Below are 17,632 nucleotides of genomic sequence, written 5' to 3' on the forward strand. Positions count from 1 at the left end.
TCTTTGGAAGCAGCTTCCTGGTGGTAGTCGACAGCTACAGTAAGTGGTTAGAGGTGATAGCCATGAAGTCGACCACCGCTGGACGGACCATAGCAGTGCTGTGGAACATGTTCGCTCGCTTGGGTCTACCGTTGCAGCTCATGAGTGATAACGGCCCACGGTTTGCTTCAGAGGAGTTTCGCCATCTTCACGGCAACCAACGGCATCAGACACACTAAGGTGGTGCCGTATCACACGTCATCGAACGGGCTGACAGAGCGGGCCGTAGGAACACTAAAAAACGGCCTGAAGGCAGCAGTGGAGAACGGGATCTCCTTGGATCGCGCGCTAGCACTATTCCTGCTAGCGTACCGCTCGCCGCCGCACGTTGTGACGGGGCGAACGCCGGCCGAACTACTATACGGCAGAAACCTGCGGCCTCGCCTCAATCTGCTGATTCCAAGCGCCGACAGTATTCTACAAGCGGCGCGGAAGGACCAGCGTATGGCAGCCGGGGGCCAGATACGCGAGTTCCAGCCGTTGGCAGCAGTCTTGATGCGCTCTTACGGCACCCGGCAGGCGTGGGTTCGTGGCAGGGTGGTGGCACGGCCGGGACAGGTGTCCTACGAGGTAGACGTTGGTGATGCGGTGTGGTCGCGGCACGTAGACCAGCTATTGACAGCAGGAGACCTCCCAAGCACTTCCCAAAGGACAACTTCTCCTGGTCGTGCAGAGGCTGCGCATGCCGGTGAGCGGCGCCCGCAACCTACCAGCCGGCGTGCCGTTGAGCAGCGCCCGCAATGTGCCAACGAGTGGCACCAGCGCGGAGTACGGCACCAGCGCAGAGTGTGGCGCCAGCGCAGAGCGCGGCACCAGCGAGGAGCGCGGCACCAGCGAGGAGCGCGGCGCCAGCGCAGAGCGCGGCACCAGCGCGGTGCCGGTAGGCGGCCCCGGTAGGCGCGACAGCGACGTGCGCCCGGGGCGGTCGCGGCGCGCGAGAGCAAGGCTGAAACGCCTCATTGAAGAGTGAAACTAAGGGGGGGGGGGAGGGGCAGGGTGTGGTGTCGCCGCCCTAGTGTACACTGATTATGGATGGCGCGTCGGCGCCGTTTGGCCGGCCGGACAATGCGCCGGCGGGGCAGTCCAACGAGGGAGACGCTCGGGGTTAGAATTGGCCGTTGTGCACCAGTCCCGGCAAAAACAGAGTGACCTTCGTGGCTGTGTGTGAACTGACACGCGCGACCGGCACGAATACGTGGCAGCGCGGACGTAGCAATATCTCACTCACGTCTTGCGTGTGCAAGATCTTTGCTATGATGATGGATGCCAGGCTCATGTGTTCTTTTTTTTTAGAAAGGACAGCTTTTGTCGAATATGCCGTGCGGTATTCGAAAAACGATGCGCTGTTCACCAGCAGATCATTTTAGACACCACCGTTCGGGAAGTCTTTAAACAAAAGCAACATATGTTTGCAATGTTTATATGGCTTCCAGGGCGCCTTCGACACAACTTGGCGTCACGGCATTCTGTCAGAACTTCATAAATGTGGTGTACGTGGACACATGGGGTAGTGTTTACCGTCAGCACGAATGGCGATCACATATCGGACGCTCCATCAGCACGCATGCCTCCACGCATTCCAGGTGACAACCGTGCTGACGACAGATCGGACGGGGCCCGGGTGAAAAATTGGTGAAAGAAACAACTAAAATTTCCTTGACAAGATGGAAGTAGTTGAGACAGGTGTGACGCTGTTGAGACAAATCTAGCGTATTTTACTCTGCCGCTGCCATTACCTTTATTAACTGCCCATTTCTTCTTGGAACGTGTTTTTCGCGGTCCCCCGTGACCGGTGTTTCAATGCATTACTCGACCAGAGCGACTTGAGCTGCTCCAGGATATCGTAAGTTGCCCCATTTCAGTATATTTCTTCCTTGAAGTTTTAAACACCTGCCCCAAAGCTTATATTTTTCCCCGACCCTGCCCCAACGAGATCTCGTCGAGATGTGCCGCGCGCTCCAGGCTGGCGCATGTGCGTGTTTCTGTTTGACAGTTTATATACCCTTTGTATGCACTGACATTTTTCTCAAATTTCCAGATGTCGGTCGTTATTGAAACAACTGTCGGAGATCTCACTGTGGACCTGTTCTTAAGGGAACGACCCAGAGGTAAGACTGTCTCTGTTTATGTGAAAATAGTGTGTGTGCCTTGCTCTTAAGAAGAGACTACACTTTGGATATTTTTATGGTGAAAAACTTATGCAGTAAGCTATGAGGAATGGCCTTCAGTTGACAATGGACCAGCCCAAAAGGCATGGTTTTTATGCCTGTGTTTCTCTCATTTTCTATGAACTTGGTCAGGCTACTTTGTGCTGTAGTCTGAAACATGTAACTGCCATAGATTTGTGACCCATTATTCAAAATGTCTTTTCTGATTATGACACCATCAACATGAACTATGTAATGCATCACTGCACATTGGCATCAAGTGGATGCCATGATTGATTTTTAGTCTGAACTGATTGGTATGTGGGATTTTGGGTGAGATAGTGGGATGGGATTTTGTGGGCTATAAATTTTTCATTCATAGCACATGATTAGCAATCTCCATGTTATCAGCTATAAATGATGCTACCAGCTATGATAATGCAGTTGTTTTTCAGCTTGTCAGAATTTCTTGAAGCTGTGCAAGCTGAAGTACTACAACTTTTGCTTGTTCCACACCATTCAGCGAGATTTCATTGCGCAAACTGGTGATCCGGCAGGCACAGGAAAAGGAGGAACAAGCCTGTATGGGTATGTTGGTGGTGGTATAGAGTGAACTTTACATTTGGGGTCCTAAGGATAAGAGGGATCAAGGAGCAAATTGTAAGCTACAGGTACAGGCACTGTCATACCATCACAATTTAATTTATCAAATTGCAATTAAATTGCTTGTTTATGTGATCAGCCATTTCCAAGTATACATTTACATGTACTATACAAACATAGTGCCAAATCATGACTCCTGTCTTTTAGTCAAAAGCAAATAGGTGAGGCTGTAGCATAACTCTTTATTGTGTAACTTTACATGTTTAACTCTCACATTCTGCCCAACTGTTGCCCCCTGAAGGTGACCCTGCATAATGTCTTCTTGCATATTGAAAAAGACTGGATCAACTGATCTTCACACTCTTAGTATTTTCCCTTCATTTATATTTTTAGTATATACCTCTCCATTTCATCTTCATGAATAAGTTGGTGGAGGTCACATGCCACTTCATGGTGCATGTCCCTGCAGTCCTTTTGACCACATCCAGACCAGGCCAGGCCCAGACTGTCCCAAATGAACCCCAAGACCTGCTGCCATGCCCATAAGCACTACGTTTTAAAGTGAAATTCTTTCCAACTACAGCTGATGCCAGTGTTGAAAAATAAAGGGCCTCAGACCAGGGTACAGCTATAAATAAGAAAATATGAAGTTTCCTGCTCTTCCCACTTTTGGTTGCCTGCTTTGGTTTTTGTTATTTTTGTCAAAAATGCACTATAATGGTTCTACATGAACTGAAAGATATTGATTTGTTTTTTAGTTCCTCCAGAGCTTTGGGGAGGCTGAAAGATGTGATGGGTGCCCTCCAGGGTATTGGCGAATGATTGGAATGCCCCTCTCCCTGTACCTACCAGTTGCTGGATCCATGACAACATATTTGACAAAGACATGCCTTATTTCAGGATACTTTATGGTGACCAGGCCAGGTATTTTGAGGCTGAAAAGATGCCTAAGCTAAAACACCGGAATACAGGAACACTATCCTTTGCCAGCCATGGAGGTCACATGTGAGTGTTTGGGAGGTGTGAGGGGGCATCTTCACAGAAGGCGGCTTATTGCACCAATCACACAGACTATTTAGTTGTTTGTATTACAGCAGTTTTTTGTGTTAGTGGGGATCCTGTTAATCCTCTGTTTTGAACATCATACATTTTAAACATTGAGTGCAGAACTTGTTACAATGAATGCACCTGCCACCAGTTACTCAGTCAATACTGAGGTCAGAATGCACCTGCCACCAGTTACTCAGTTAATACTGAGGTCAGGATGCATCCAAGTGAGCTTGTCTTGGGTCCAGTGTCTGGAAGGTCAACAGGGAGTATTTTGAACAGCCAGACCTGACCATGTATGCTTCCATTTTCATGTATGCAGCTTTAGCCCCGAACACGGCTGCGTCGTGTAAGACTGGGCGCTCCTGGTCATCATTTCTGACCTTCCTCAACATGCCAGACAGTTGAACGACGCCCACGTTGCAGCACCGAGTGCTGCTGCGTGCGGCACTGCTACTAAGTGCTGCTGAATTACGCAGCCAATATCTCCCGCTGGACATCGGCGGCATTGATATGGGATGTACATGAACAAAGAGCGGGCTGCGTGGCCTGGGGGAGGGGAAGGAGGATTCGCTGCACATTTGACAGATCTAAAGGCTGACCTAGCCCCGGTGTGGCGTCAGCTGAATGGTATGCGCTGAACCTCGACAGATGGGCGGGAGCGCGGATTGATCGCCGGGGGGTCCCGCGCCAGACTCGGCTCGTAGTGAGCGCCGTCAACTGACCGTGGCCGTGTGGTCCCGCGCCAGGCTTGGCTCGCAGTTTTTCGTCACGCTGTCCGAAGATCTCGAGTACCTGGACGACGAACACTGCGTCTTCGGCCAGGTGGTGGAGGGCCACGATGTCCTGGTGAAGCTCAACAGCGCGATATGCGACGAAAAGTACCAGCCGTACCAGGACATCCGGTGAGCGCAGACCCGCGGCGTGTCGCGCAGTGCTGGAGCGGATGGACGGCACTCAGCGCAGGCCGGCGCAGTGCTGGCGCGGATGGACGGCACTCAGCGCAGGCCGGCGCAGTGCTGGCGCGGACGGACGGCACTCAGCGCAGGCCGGCGCAGTGCTGGCGCGGATGGACGGCACACTCAGCGCAGGCCGGCGCAGTGCTGGCGCGGATGGACGGCACACTCAGCGCAGGCCGGCGCAGTGCTGGCGCGGATGGACGGCACTCAGCGCAGGCCGGCGCAGCGCTGGCGCGGGTGGACGCCACAATCAGCGCAGGCCGGCGCAGTACTGGCGTGGATATAGCGGGCGGTTTGCTCGAAGACTTTTGGCTTGGGTTGCCACGTGCAAAGTGGTACAAGGATCAGTCATCCTCTGGATCATCCTCAGGAGTGCCTCATATAGTGGAATAACGGCATTGGCTGTCGGGGCCCACGACGTGACGATCTCGTTCGCTGCTCGGCTTGCCACCTCGCGCTGCCATCCGCGTCATGTGCAGTCGTTTACCCTCTGCATGTCATGTGCATGCCTTGCGTTGTAAGTCCCCCGGACCTCCCACCGCGAATCGTCGCAGAAAGTGTGCAGTGGGCACCGAAATGTTCTCGCCAAAGCCTCGAAGGAGGAATCAGCGAAAAATTCAGCCTATCCGTGAACGCGAGACCGACAATACTGAAATTGGGTCACACTGAAAGCCCGTCATTGCTCGTATAACCTCTCACTTTCCACCCAGAAACTTGGATTTTGACAGACTGTCCCTCCCCTGCATGGTTGTATGGGGTGCTTGTGTCTTGTACTGATTTTGTTTCCACCCTGTGCTATTTTGGGACGCTCACTACCGTGTCCCAATACGCGGTCTGCGCGCCAACCAGGCTCCTAAAAATTGGCGCACTAATCGTGTCCCTTCCTAGTTTAGATTAGCTAGGGTTGACAAACTTCTGTTGCCGCAGCGTTACACACACAGTGATACTGGACGACCCGCTGGATGACCCGGATGGGCTGGAGATCCCCGACCGGTCGCCTCCGCTCACCGATGACATTCTCAAGGCAAGCAGCGTCTTCGAAAGATGGACACGGCCATTTTAGCGTCACCAAAACGGCTCTGATAGATCAACGACTGACGACCATTTGTCTATCATACCATATGCATACCTCTTTATTTTTTATGCCATTTTGTATATTGTTATGCTTATCGTTTTCGTATGGGGAAGCTTTTGGAGTGGCTGGCATATTATTTAGACAACCTCTGTGAAGTTCCGATTCATCATTCGTCGCCTGCAGCGTAAAACACCCAGTGTGGCGGTGGTATTTTGATTTGTTCCTCGCACGTGCCGCGGTAGGCCATTCATTTTCTAAGGAATAGGGCTCCACGCTGCTGTACACCCCAGCCCGCCAAGTTCCCGCAGCCGTGTCAGTGCCGGTGGGCCGCAGTGCTATGCTGTGCCGAGCTGGGAACGGCGCGGCCGAGTTCCCGCTGGGCCGCGGCGGCCAGCCCACTAACGCAGCGACGACGGCTCGCTCCAGTCGGGCCGCATCGCGGCGGATGAGGACCTGGACGAGGACGCCGGCCGCACGGCGGCAGAGCTGGACGAGATGATTCAGCAGCGCGAGGCGCAAGCGCGCGCCACCATCCTGGAGATGGTCGGCGACCTACCGGACGCCGACACGGCGCCGCCCGAGAACGTGCTGTTCATCTGCAAGCTGAACCCGGTGACGACCGACGACGACCTGCAGGTCATCTTCTCCCGCTTCGGCACCATCGTCAGGTGCGCACCCGTCGGCCGCCGGTGGCGGACGTGCCGCCACCGTTACATTGTTGGCACCGGAGTACCGCCATGTGATAGCGTTAAGCTTTTCCTGTGGCGGGTTTACTGGTTGGAATGAGTACTACCGCTATCAAATGCAGTTATCCGCTCAATATTATTTTGAACGGGTTGAAGGGCAATGCGTTTATCTGGGGAACATGATTTCTCAAGTGCGAGTAGCTCAATTTCCAGTACACCATTTTTAAATCACGAAGCTCCGCTCGCTTTATAACGTTTGCACCTGTTTCCTGCAGCTGCGAAATCATCCGCGACCAGAAGACGGGCAACTCACTGCAGTACGGCTTCATCGAGTTTGACAACCCCAAGTCGTGCGAGAACGCCTACTTTAAGATGGACAACGTGCTGATCGACGACCGGCGCATCCACGTCGACTTCTCGCAGTCGGTGTCGCGCGTCCAGTGGCGCGGCAAGGGCCGCGTCGTCTACCAAAACGGCACGAGCGCTAGCGAGTTCGCCAACTACGGCGGCGGTGGCGGCGGCGGCGGTCGGGCTCCCCGCGGTCCGGGTGGCGGTGGCGGTGGCCGGGGCGCACCCGGCGGCGACAGGCGCGGCCCGGACGACCGACACCGTGGACCGACTGGGGGCGGCCGCAGCGCGGCCGGACGGCACGGCGCGAGCAGCGGCCGGCGCGGCCGGGAGCCCGAGCAGTCTCGCCGGCTGGAGAGCGCGGCCGGACGGCTCGACGTCGGCCAGCTGAGGGCGCTCGTCGAGCGCCAGGACAGGGTCAGTGTTCGTGTTTGGCTTGCAGCTCGCGAGGTGTCTTGTGATGGCTAGGAGGTGGGATGATGCAGATATTCCCGTAAACGAAGTCATTATGGCGGACATTCGTTCAAGCGTTGATTCTGTTGGGAATTCTACGGTGCACCGTGATGCCAGAGGGTTTTAAGCTTTCTTGACGCCCCACCCTTCGATGCTATGCCCCGCGCACATGGGCATGACCGCTAAATGGATCGGTGTGGTCTGAACCCCCGTAACTTTTGGACATGATGGAGCTCCGTTTCCCTTTGGCCGCTATGAATATTGAGATTACAATGGACATTAGCAGGTTGATTGATGTCAGTAGCAGAGCGCTCGATTACGCCCAGTGTGTGGGATTTTAGTCACGCTATCCCCTATCCAAAAGTATGTCTAAACGAGCTCGATTAAAAAAAAAACAGTCTTCGGCAACGGTCTTATCGCGCGGGTGAACTGCTACTTTTTATGCATTTCTCGTTTCAGAAACGAAGTGGTAACGACGGCTCCAAAGAACCTGCAAAGTCCAGCAAGAAGTCCAAAAAACATAAAAAGCGATCCCGGCAGGACAATTCCTCCGACTCGGAAGCCTCCAGTGATGCAGAGAAGCCTGCGGCGAAGTCCAAGCATCGCGGTGTGCGGACGCGGTCCTCGAGCTCCGGTGGCTCCCGCAGTCCCCTCGCTGGGTCGAGTCGGGACAAAGAGCGCGCGAGAGGCGATGGAAAAGCTCGAAGTGAAACGTCGCGGAAAAAGAAGAAACATAAAGAGAAGGGGGGCGACTCTGGTAAGGGCAGTAAAAAGAAGCGAAAGAAGCACAGGCGACACAGCTCGACGAGTGGCTCGGACGGCACCTCCTCTTCGGAAGAAGGCGTTGGGAGTAGGGAGCGGACTAGAAAGAGGCATAGGAAATGAATTTCACAAGCGTATGACTCATCTCATCAAATACACCGCTCCACGCCGTATCAGTTCTCTCCGAGTTCTGGACTTCCGAGTGACCAATACCCGTGCCGGCATTCCGCATACTGCAGGGGTACACGTCGACGAAACAGATTTACAGCGTGTCTGCACCGATTGACAGTGGTACCGCTGAAACGGTAGCGTGCTGGGCACGAGACATCTGCCCTCTGAGGACCGCACACGAAGGAAGACTCTCGTCCCTGCTAGGCGTCACAGGCCGACTGCTGCATGTTCGTGTGGGGCCGTTTCACCATTACGCGAAGAGTATTCTTCTCAATAGAGCATCCATGCGAAATCATACCGTACTCTATGTAATTAATGAGCATATGACATTTTCAACAAAGTGCACCGAAAACAAGCGCTGATATTGGCATTTTGTCAACATATTCGCGTGGATCCTTGCCCCTTTCATGCCCCAAGAAATGTTTTGGAATACAGAAGCCATGCAAAATCGTGACGCGCTGTAAATGATCAGCGATCGCACTGCGGGTTCCAAGGCATGTGAACTTTTCCAGAAAACAGCGGATATCATTCAAACCCCGTTGAGGGCCATACACGCATGGTATTTACATGGGCGGCCGAGGCAGTAGCGCAGGCAGGGAGGGGGTGGGGGTGGGGGAGGGTGCGGGGCACAGGAGGCGCGTCCCCCTTTAAATCGGGCCATACGATCAAGGGCCCGGGAGATCGGTGGAGGTTGTATTCAGGGTTCCCAGTCCGCAGCGCTGGGCACTCCGGTGCCAGCTAGGGGGCCCCGCACGCTGATCACAGATCCCCTGAGTTTATAAGGGCCTACATGCCGGTCAGACATTACCAGTAACAGTCGGCTCCCTGGCGGCATGGGCCCGAGGACCCATTTCCCAAGCAGGGACGGACCTTTAAATGACAGTCAGAGCGCCCTTTACGTTCATCAGGGACGTTATGTTAATTAATTAATGGAGTTAATATGGGCTCATATTTCGCTCAGGCACCTCCATCCGCAGTCCGCAGTCCTCTCCGTATCAGTATGGGCCTGAGAACCCACTTCCCAATCAGCTATGAAGCCGGGGCCGTTGATTTACACTGGTCGGGGCCTCTGTATCTACCAGGGGCCCACAGCGCCTAACAGTGCCTTGCGTTCGCAAGGGGCCCCGAGCCGACCAAGGGCAGTGCCCGATGAGATCTGAAGGGGGACCAGGCGACCCAACGGAACCGGCTATCAAAGGCCCGGTTGGGGAGCACAAGGGTCCAAAGGATTGGCTATAGGTCACATAAAGAATCGCGTTCCGTAGGGCCGCAACCTGAAATATCAGCCAGAGGTATCCTTGCATCGTTTGAGGACCCTGTTAGACGATGCGGGTGTTAAAGTCGGCCGTAGACCACGAACACCGAGCAGTCGGCTCTGTGTCGGTCTGAACTCTGGGAGCCCATTTCCCAAGCAAGGACGCGGCCGGGCCCGCGATTCACATTTGTTGTCGGGGCCCCTGCAACAATGCGGTGCTCCTGCATCGTTTAGGCCCCACAGTTCCTAACAGGGTTACTCTGCGTCAGCAAGGGGCTCGAATCGGTCAGGGGAAGATTTGCTCAACAGGGACGGGGAGGAAGCCCGAATGACACAGGACCCCTTGTATTGGTCGGGGCCCTCTGACAATGAAAGGAAACGAGAACTCACGATGCTGGTTCAAACTGCGGCAATGAGAGGGTCCGGTGCCAGTCAGGGCCCCCAGTATCGAACGGTGGACCCTCCAACTCCAGCAAGGACCCGTTAAGCCGAACTGGGGTATGTGCCAATTAAAAGACCACCTGTGGCGATTAGGGATGCTGTTGCCTCAATGACGGTCCCTGCATCAGTCCGGGTCAGCTGCGCTCTGCACGGGTCGGAAAGCCTCCCGCGTCAGGGACGGACCAATGTGATATGATGACATCCCTCTAGGAGCCTCCGGATCGGCCAGGGATTCCCGACCCGCGTCGCCATAATGGCAGCCGGGTACCCCGCGGTGGGACGAAATGGTTCCTACAGCCCATGACCGGGAACAGCAATGTGTCCCCTAGTGTTTTTCTCAAGGGGGATCCTTTCCCATAACTAAAACAGGGTCTTATTAGTGATTGGATAGTGATTCGAAATGGTGAAAATAAATAACGCCATCCCATGCCTGCCTGACAACATTCATTCTTTTACAGAATCGATTGACAAAACAAATTCCATCCAAAAAGGTTTAAGCCTGCGCGCCCGAAATAACGGGAGCAAGAACAGTGGTGGCCTGGGTTGCAGTTTCCGTCAAACCAAACGGCGTTGGTCGTTGCAAGCAACACCAGACGGCCGGTGCCGTGCGCGCGAGAGCGACCGCCGTGGAATAATGCCTCCGGATTTCGTAACACGCACCCTGGTGGCCGGTTGGATACCGTTCGCTCGGGTGGGGGAGGGGGTCAACTTGACTCCACTGAGATCTTAGGAATAAATAAAGCTAGACGCCAAATTCACGAGGTGTGTTGGCCGGTACGCATACTCACTAAGGTCAAAGTTTGAGGTTCCTAGCTCATGACCCTCGGGTCAAATAAGGTCAAACAAGATTAAACTCCAAGTTGGTTTCCAGTGTCCCCAGATCCTAGAGATCTGTTCTAAGCAAAATGTCACACGCTTATTTAAGGTCAGTGATCTTGACTGACCTTTGGAAGGTCATAGAGACCAAAAGCATACAAGACTGCTTTCGAACTTTTTGTTTGAATAAGCGACGATTACGCTAGGCGGCATGTTCCCAAAAACGAAATGTTGACCTGGGTCATTTCAGTTCAGTGACCTATTCTAACCTTGAGAAGTCCATGGAATGTCCAGTGCGGTTCCTATCATCAATAAATTAGAAATGAGCACCAAAACATACCTCATACAGCAAGCCCCAGAGTAAGAAAACAGGTAGGTTTTGACCTTAGTCTGACCTTCATCCTTGCCCTAGGTCAATGGAACTTGGTCATTCAATTGTTGTGTTGCCTAAGAAACTATCTCAGAGATGTATGGCTTCGTCTAACACTCCGTTGTTTCATCAGATTGAACGATTCCCTAGAAATTGGGATTCGCTGAATCTGTGGCCTGCCTTAAACCCGTCATAGGTCAGCAACCTTACAAGGTACATCTAAATTGTTGATGCCGCATGGTCCACTGTTCAAGTTGTCTACAGCTATACAAATTATGGCGCCGGTCACCCCGTTCGGAAACCATTCCGAAAAAATCTTCCGGGGTCAATTTGATCCACACCTGACCGCGTATTCAAAAAATAATTCCCTGCCGTGCAAAGATGAAGCTGGACTGCATTTTTTTTACACAAATTTGAGGTTACGCTCTCGACAGATCACCAGCTGCAGCAATACGAAAGCAAAGGGATTCTACCTTTACTCTTTCAGTTCTACCACCCCATTCCAGCACCCCTTCGCGTTGCTGTAAAGTCAAAACTCGAATCATCAATCTAAAAATCGCACAGGTGAATTATACACCCGGCTACCTTCTAAGCAAAATCACTTGATGTTCTCAGGCGTTCAAAGGTACGTTTTTCAAACGCGCCATCATTAACGTTAACCAGTTCGCCACAGCTTAGTGTCAAGACACAGGATCGACGGCGCACGGCCTTGAGAGACTGCAACGCCTGGCATCGATATTTTTGGTGCTAGGGTTTGCGAGCGCGCATGCTCAAAACTGCTTTACGTAGCCTAAGTCACTCAATTCTGACATAATGTTGCACATTTCCAGAGAAACATAAATTGGCCACGTTAATACAACTTGTTGCCTCATCTCGATCTAGTCGCGGGTCCTTAATAGCTCTGTACAGGCCACATAAACATTCTGACAAAACATCTGATCCATATCGGTTTAGAGTCTACCGATCCGTAGGAAAATGAAGATGCGCCGGTGGTCCATTTCAAGGAGCCGCTTAACGCCTAAGTTGTTAAGCTAATTATCTATGAGTTCCAGCAGATTTGATCTCCGCGGCAACTTCTGATTCATATTCCAGCCATAGAAGGCAAAATGAAAAAATATCCTAGAAAAATGTCATTAACAAATGGGCCATATCCAGCGATTGTTTCTTTTTGGAGGGGGCTCTACTATCACGGGGCCCTCTACTATTAGGGGGCCCCTTTGTCAACCCCGCGTCCCCCCCCCCTTACCAGGGCTCTAGCTGCGCGACTGAGCGAAAAATAGTTTGATGTAGGTCTGAAGGAATAATCTGACTGCGGACCACGAACGGGGAGGGCAGCGGCGAGATCCGCGTGCTAGCAGGAATGAAGACAGGGCAAGCTAGCTGAGGGACATAAGACATGCAACACGAGCGATAGATGCAGCCCAATGACGCGGACGCCGAAATGGAGAAATTAACACGACACCTTGAGGGTGGCGAAGGTCGGAACCTGAACACGCCCTTGTGACTCGGGCCGCAAATGCCTTCTTGAACGGATGATCCTTTAGTGGGAAATTATTTAATGGGATAGCATTTCAGCCGGTGCACTGGCTGAAATCTGCTGAACGGTGCGCGGGTGTTTACGTGGCCCAGACAGTTCAAATCGAGGCCGAGTACCAGCTTGATCCGAGCACAGCTGCCCAAGTAAACGGTGCAGTGCATGTTGCGGTTCCTGTCCGACGGCCCGAGCACTGCAGCCATGCCCCGCGGCGGCAGTGTGTGGGACTCGCGTTACCATTTAATTCACCATATGTTACAAAATCGGACATTTCCTCGAAACTGCCTGCCTGAAAATGCCTAAGGTCAACGCTGCGAGCGAGCGAGGAGGACCATACCACGTTACCAGCATACCACGTTATGCTGGCGGCCCCACCTCCTTCGGCCGTTGCCCTTTCCTTCATAGGCAAATTCCATGTGTTACACATTGCAGTTCATTTCAAGATGTCTCCAATAACACCGTTATAGAGGGGAAAATACAGACGCAACGGAAAGCGGCTTACAATCTCCGCTTAAAGCGCAAATGGCGCGAAGCGTTCCATCAGCGCTGACCACCCGACGGTCCGAGCGTCTGGCGGCGCACCCCTCCTCTCGGCCTCGGGAAAATTCGCTCCAACAGAGGTCAGTCGTTAGCAGGTTCACAACATATTCAGCCAGGCGAACACAAGGCGCTTATCGAAGCATGCAGCCCCGAAAATCAGTATATCACGACACCTAGTTTCATGCACCGGGGTCCGTGCTATCTTCGCTTCTCGGTTTTTGCGGTCCGCTTTTTCTCCTTGTCCTTTCGTTCGTTTTGTTGTTGCTTCTGTTTCTCCCTGAAATTTAGAATACAACGCACATTTAGAACGCACATATACAACGCACATAGAACACAGCGCACAAGGCACATTGTGCTTTCCGCACAAAACCTTGAAATGTTGACTTCACACCGGCCACTGACTGGTAATCGATACACACACACCCCAACATGGGGGATGGGCCCAGCGAAAAGGCTAACCTTCTTCACGGCTCCTGGGATGACAAAGTTGCGATCTCCACCAGAGCTTCCGAAGTTTAAGCCGCGACGAACAGCTACACGGTTTGGTAGCGCAGAACAACCGCAATCGAGTACCCCCAGTGGTACTCCTGGTATTTTGACCGGCTATGTTGATGCAAGGCGAATGAAATATTACCACGTAGAGTGCAACCAGGTAGCTAACTGACCAGGAAATACCAAACCCTCTGCGCGGACACCCCGGAAACAACATTTTTGCGGACCAAACCCCTATCAGCCCGCCAACGAGCACACGTAATGCTGCCATGCCATTGCGACCATGGTCCACACAACTCAGTCGATTATGCTGGCTATGTCACGTTGCACCCACCTGTCCAGTTTATCTTTTTCACGCTTGGCGGCTGACTCGGCTTTCATTCTCTCGCGGCGTTCTTGCTCCTCCTTGGTTACATCATCGCGGTTGCTGTTTTTTGCGACGTCTGTCTTCTCCTCAGCTCCAGCCTCCTCCTCGTCCTCGTGGTCGGATATCTGCCCACGTCAGCAATCAAGGATCACTTCCAATACTTTTATGTCGATCAGGCTATTCATATTAGTACGGGCTAAAGCTCCAAAGAGCTTTGTCCCCTATGACAAAGTGGCTGGAATGGATCTCTTTCACGACACCGGCGATTGTCGCCTGCCTTCCGGCGCGAAGAGGCGGCGTCGTTAGCGCCAGTAGTACCGCCACCGGTAGCGCCATGTAAGCGCTCGCTAGAGCCTCACTGCTTGGATCTGTCACCAGCATTGTATGCAGAAAGCTCACGGTAATCCGTCCACCCATCCATGCTGTATGTCTGGCTGAATGAGTGTGGATAGACCAATAAACGTCCACTGGAAATAAGTGAATTAGATGCTCAAATTCAGGTAATACCGTTTCCAGAGAGTAAATTTCGAGCTTGCCACATTTTCCAATCATGACCAGATTGCAATGCTTCATAGTTTCTTGACATGAAATTTAAAGTACAACCACATGCATCACTGTTCCTGTCAGTCTTCTTTGCTATGTCAACAGAGGTACATTGGTCCACACACAATGCTGGCAAGCAACACCAATAATTTGATGGATTAAGCTATCCACCTGGTGTGTCACTTCCCACCCCCTCATCAACATGCTGATGGGCTTGATGTAACACCTCTTGAAACCTGTGGTCCCTGCCCAGACTTTAAAATCATTTCATAAGAACCTTGGTGCACACTTGTGTGCACTGGCATGCAGTGGCATGAGCATCTACACCAACACAACTATCATGTTTACCCAAAGCTTGACACTTTGTAGACCTTAGCTTCTGTATTTTCTATACCAAATACATAGTGGCATCTAATACAATACAAATACCCTATGGCATGATTTCCTGTGGCTACAGATCACTTGTCTTCACCCTAACCGCCCCACAGTTCTGATGAATCATCAAGAGCCCTTTCAAAATGGGATTTAGAGTTGAAAACATACTTTTCAAACTAATCTCATAACTCACCTCTGCATATTGTTGCAATATAGCTTCTTTAACCTTCTTGTCAGCATTTGATGCTTTAGGTTTCTCCAGGACAGTTGCTGATATGTTTTGCTGTTCCATGATTTTTGAAAGCTGGTCCTCAAATTCGATCTGAAACATAATGATAACAGAATGCTCAGGTTCTGTCCACCAAGAAAACATTGGCCCGATAGTAACATACAGTTGGTAACATGTACTTCATGAGAGTAACATAACCACCAATGCACCCATGAAGTGGATTAATTCAAATGCAATGTTGAAGGCTGCAAACTTTGTTTCATACACTTCATTGGTGTAACCACAGGACTCTCAAAAAGCCTGATACTGCACTAACATGACAGGCCACCTCTGGAGCATATGTGACATAAACATGGCAGGGATGTTGGCATGACAACAACTGACCAACAACACCAACATTCTTCAGACATGCAAAGACAGTCATTGTATGTGTGAGCCATTGCATTACATGACACCTTCATATTTTGGGAAAGCATATTTAACAACAAACTCTCTCCAGCCCTAAACAAACAAACAAATTCTTGCACAAGCCTTGAGCTATAAGGTGGTGAGAGTTAAACATTGTAGATGTGATTGTGGCTTTGTGCCTTTGTGGTATTTTCATTATAGGTGCATTTGATATGCATCCAAGTAACAACTAGATGTTAAATTTTGTCTTCTCCTTGCAGAAAGATGTTCTTAAGATAGTGATGCACAATGTTTATCCTTAAAAACAAAAAGCTTATTTCTTGTGCCAGCCCAAACTATGTTCTACATGGTCAAAAGTATGAACACTCAAACGACACATAAAAAAGCTCATCACTTTTGAGTCAGCAGTTGCTTTTCATCACACATGCAAAAAGGAAAATATTTTGCTTAGATATGCCATGATAAAAGTACACAACCATGCAATTCAGAATGAGGGTGCTGCCAACAGGTATATGGAATAACTAGTGACTTATCAACTGGAGCGGAACAAGGCTTGTAATATTTTTCAAACAAAGATGAAAGCTTCAGAAGTACTACAGCATGTTGCCATAAACATGATGTAAAACAAGAGGTTCTTGACAAACTTGACATGATTGCAAATAATGCTAGATGTCTTACTATGCATATGCATGTATATATATATACATATATATATATATATATATATATATATATATATATATGTAAAACCTTGATGTATTTTATATTATTCAACATCCTGACTCTTAATAAGTCACCTTTGGTCTAGCCTCTACTCCATTCTCTTCACTCTTGGAGTGGAATTGGTTCCATTTGGTGAATATCTCCTGGCAGAGATCTTCCACTCCTGATTCCTGCAACAAGTTTGAATGGAACATAGGCACAAAGTTGAGAACCATACTTTGGCACATATACCATGGTTACTTCCTTGCATAGGGTGCTGTGCTGGTCACCCATGCACAACAATTGCAAACACCTTTCTCACAACAGCAGTCAGGGACATTCATGCAAAATAACTGCCAATAGACCTGTAATAAAGGTTGATCTGTCAAGAAACATACCACAATGAAAGTAGCTGTGAGCCAGCATAGAACAGACCAGGCCAACTTGGGCCAATTTCACCACATCTTCTGATCAACAACACATGTTAACATGGAGGTTTTCCACACTGGTATAAATGCATATAACAAGGTAGGAGCTGGGTACCTAAAAAACAACTCCCATTTAATTTTGTTAGTCATATATGTTCCATTCTGAGTTCTTAATGCACATGAAATTTCCCCTTATCAAGGGTAGAAACTAAGTATATTGCAGACATTCAATACTTTTACAACCTGAAAGCTGCTGAATGGGCTACAATTTAGAAAAATATACTGCAGTTTGTGAGAACTTATTTGGCTGGGGTCAGACTACAAGCTTGTGAGGCCACAATGACATTTTGCTGGTGCCATAGATAAATCAACACAAAAAATCTGGGTTTTCATAAGTTCAGACAAATGGACAACCCTATTTGCAAAGATCACAAACAGAGCACATGGTGGATGACACAATCATGGTGATTAACATTGGCAACATAACAGGATTCAGGCATTGGAATGAAATACCATAAAACCCATGGCCATACCATTATGCCGGACAGTATACCCTCCAAAGCTTCTTGCTTTTCTGCCTGAGATTCGTCTCCCGTGAGTATTCCCTCGATATAATCTGTGATTACACTATCATCAGATTCAAGTGTCAGTAGCTTAGCGCCCAGCCACGAGTGAAAATCCTCCATGGCTGTCACCGGTAATTGGCAGATGTTTTCAGTCCACCATCGACGACGCTCCTCCCAACCAAGCGCGACCGCACCAGCTCAGAAGCTCCACCAGCCCAACGTGAGGTGAGGGTTTTCGACATTTAAGACGCACAAGACGCATATATCTAAGCCTTT

The 17,632-nt window shown here is 50.7% G+C and overlaps 2 protein-coding genes across 2 annotated transcripts; one reads left to right on the forward strand and one right to left on the reverse strand.

Annotated features, from left to right (window-relative positions):
- The first annotated feature begins 1,771 nt into the window (after positions 1-1,771).
- Positions 1,772-8,292, forward strand: LOC119101373 (peptidyl-prolyl cis-trans isomerase sig-7). The gene is made up of 9 exons (XM_037224706.1): positions 1,772-1,882; positions 2,078-2,147; positions 2,642-2,774; positions 3,690-3,794; positions 4,586-4,741; positions 5,723-5,819; positions 6,297-6,538; positions 6,832-7,321; positions 7,817-8,292. The coding sequence occupies exons 2-9, from the start codon at positions 2,078-2,080 to the stop codon at positions 8,240-8,242; spliced, it is 1,719 nt and encodes a 572-aa protein (XP_037080601.1). The 5' UTR covers positions 1,772-1,882; the 3' UTR covers positions 8,243-8,292.
- A 4,824-nt stretch (positions 8,293-13,116) lies between these two features.
- On the reverse strand, positions 13,117-17,564 carry LOC119100911 (coiled-coil domain-containing protein 43). Its single transcript, XM_037224108.1, has 5 exons — positions 17,324-17,564; positions 16,458-16,553; positions 15,217-15,345; positions 14,073-14,230; positions 13,117-13,523 (listed from the first exon to the last, which is right to left on the reverse strand). The coding sequence occupies exons 1-5, from the start codon at positions 17,474-17,476 to the stop codon at positions 13,445-13,447; spliced, it is 615 nt and encodes a 204-aa protein (XP_037080003.1). The 5' UTR covers positions 17,477-17,564; the 3' UTR covers positions 13,117-13,444.
- Positions 17,565-17,632: the final 68 nt, after the last annotated feature.

This window comes from Pollicipes pollicipes, unplaced genomic scaffold (assembly GCF_011947565.3).
Source record: "Pollicipes pollicipes isolate AB1234 unplaced genomic scaffold, Ppol_2.1 Scaffold_4881;HRSCAF=5763_pilon_pilon_pilon, whole genome shotgun sequence".
In the NCBI taxonomy this organism is placed as follows: Eukaryota; Metazoa; Arthropoda; class Thecostraca; order Pollicipedomorpha; family Pollicipedidae; genus Pollicipes; species Pollicipes pollicipes.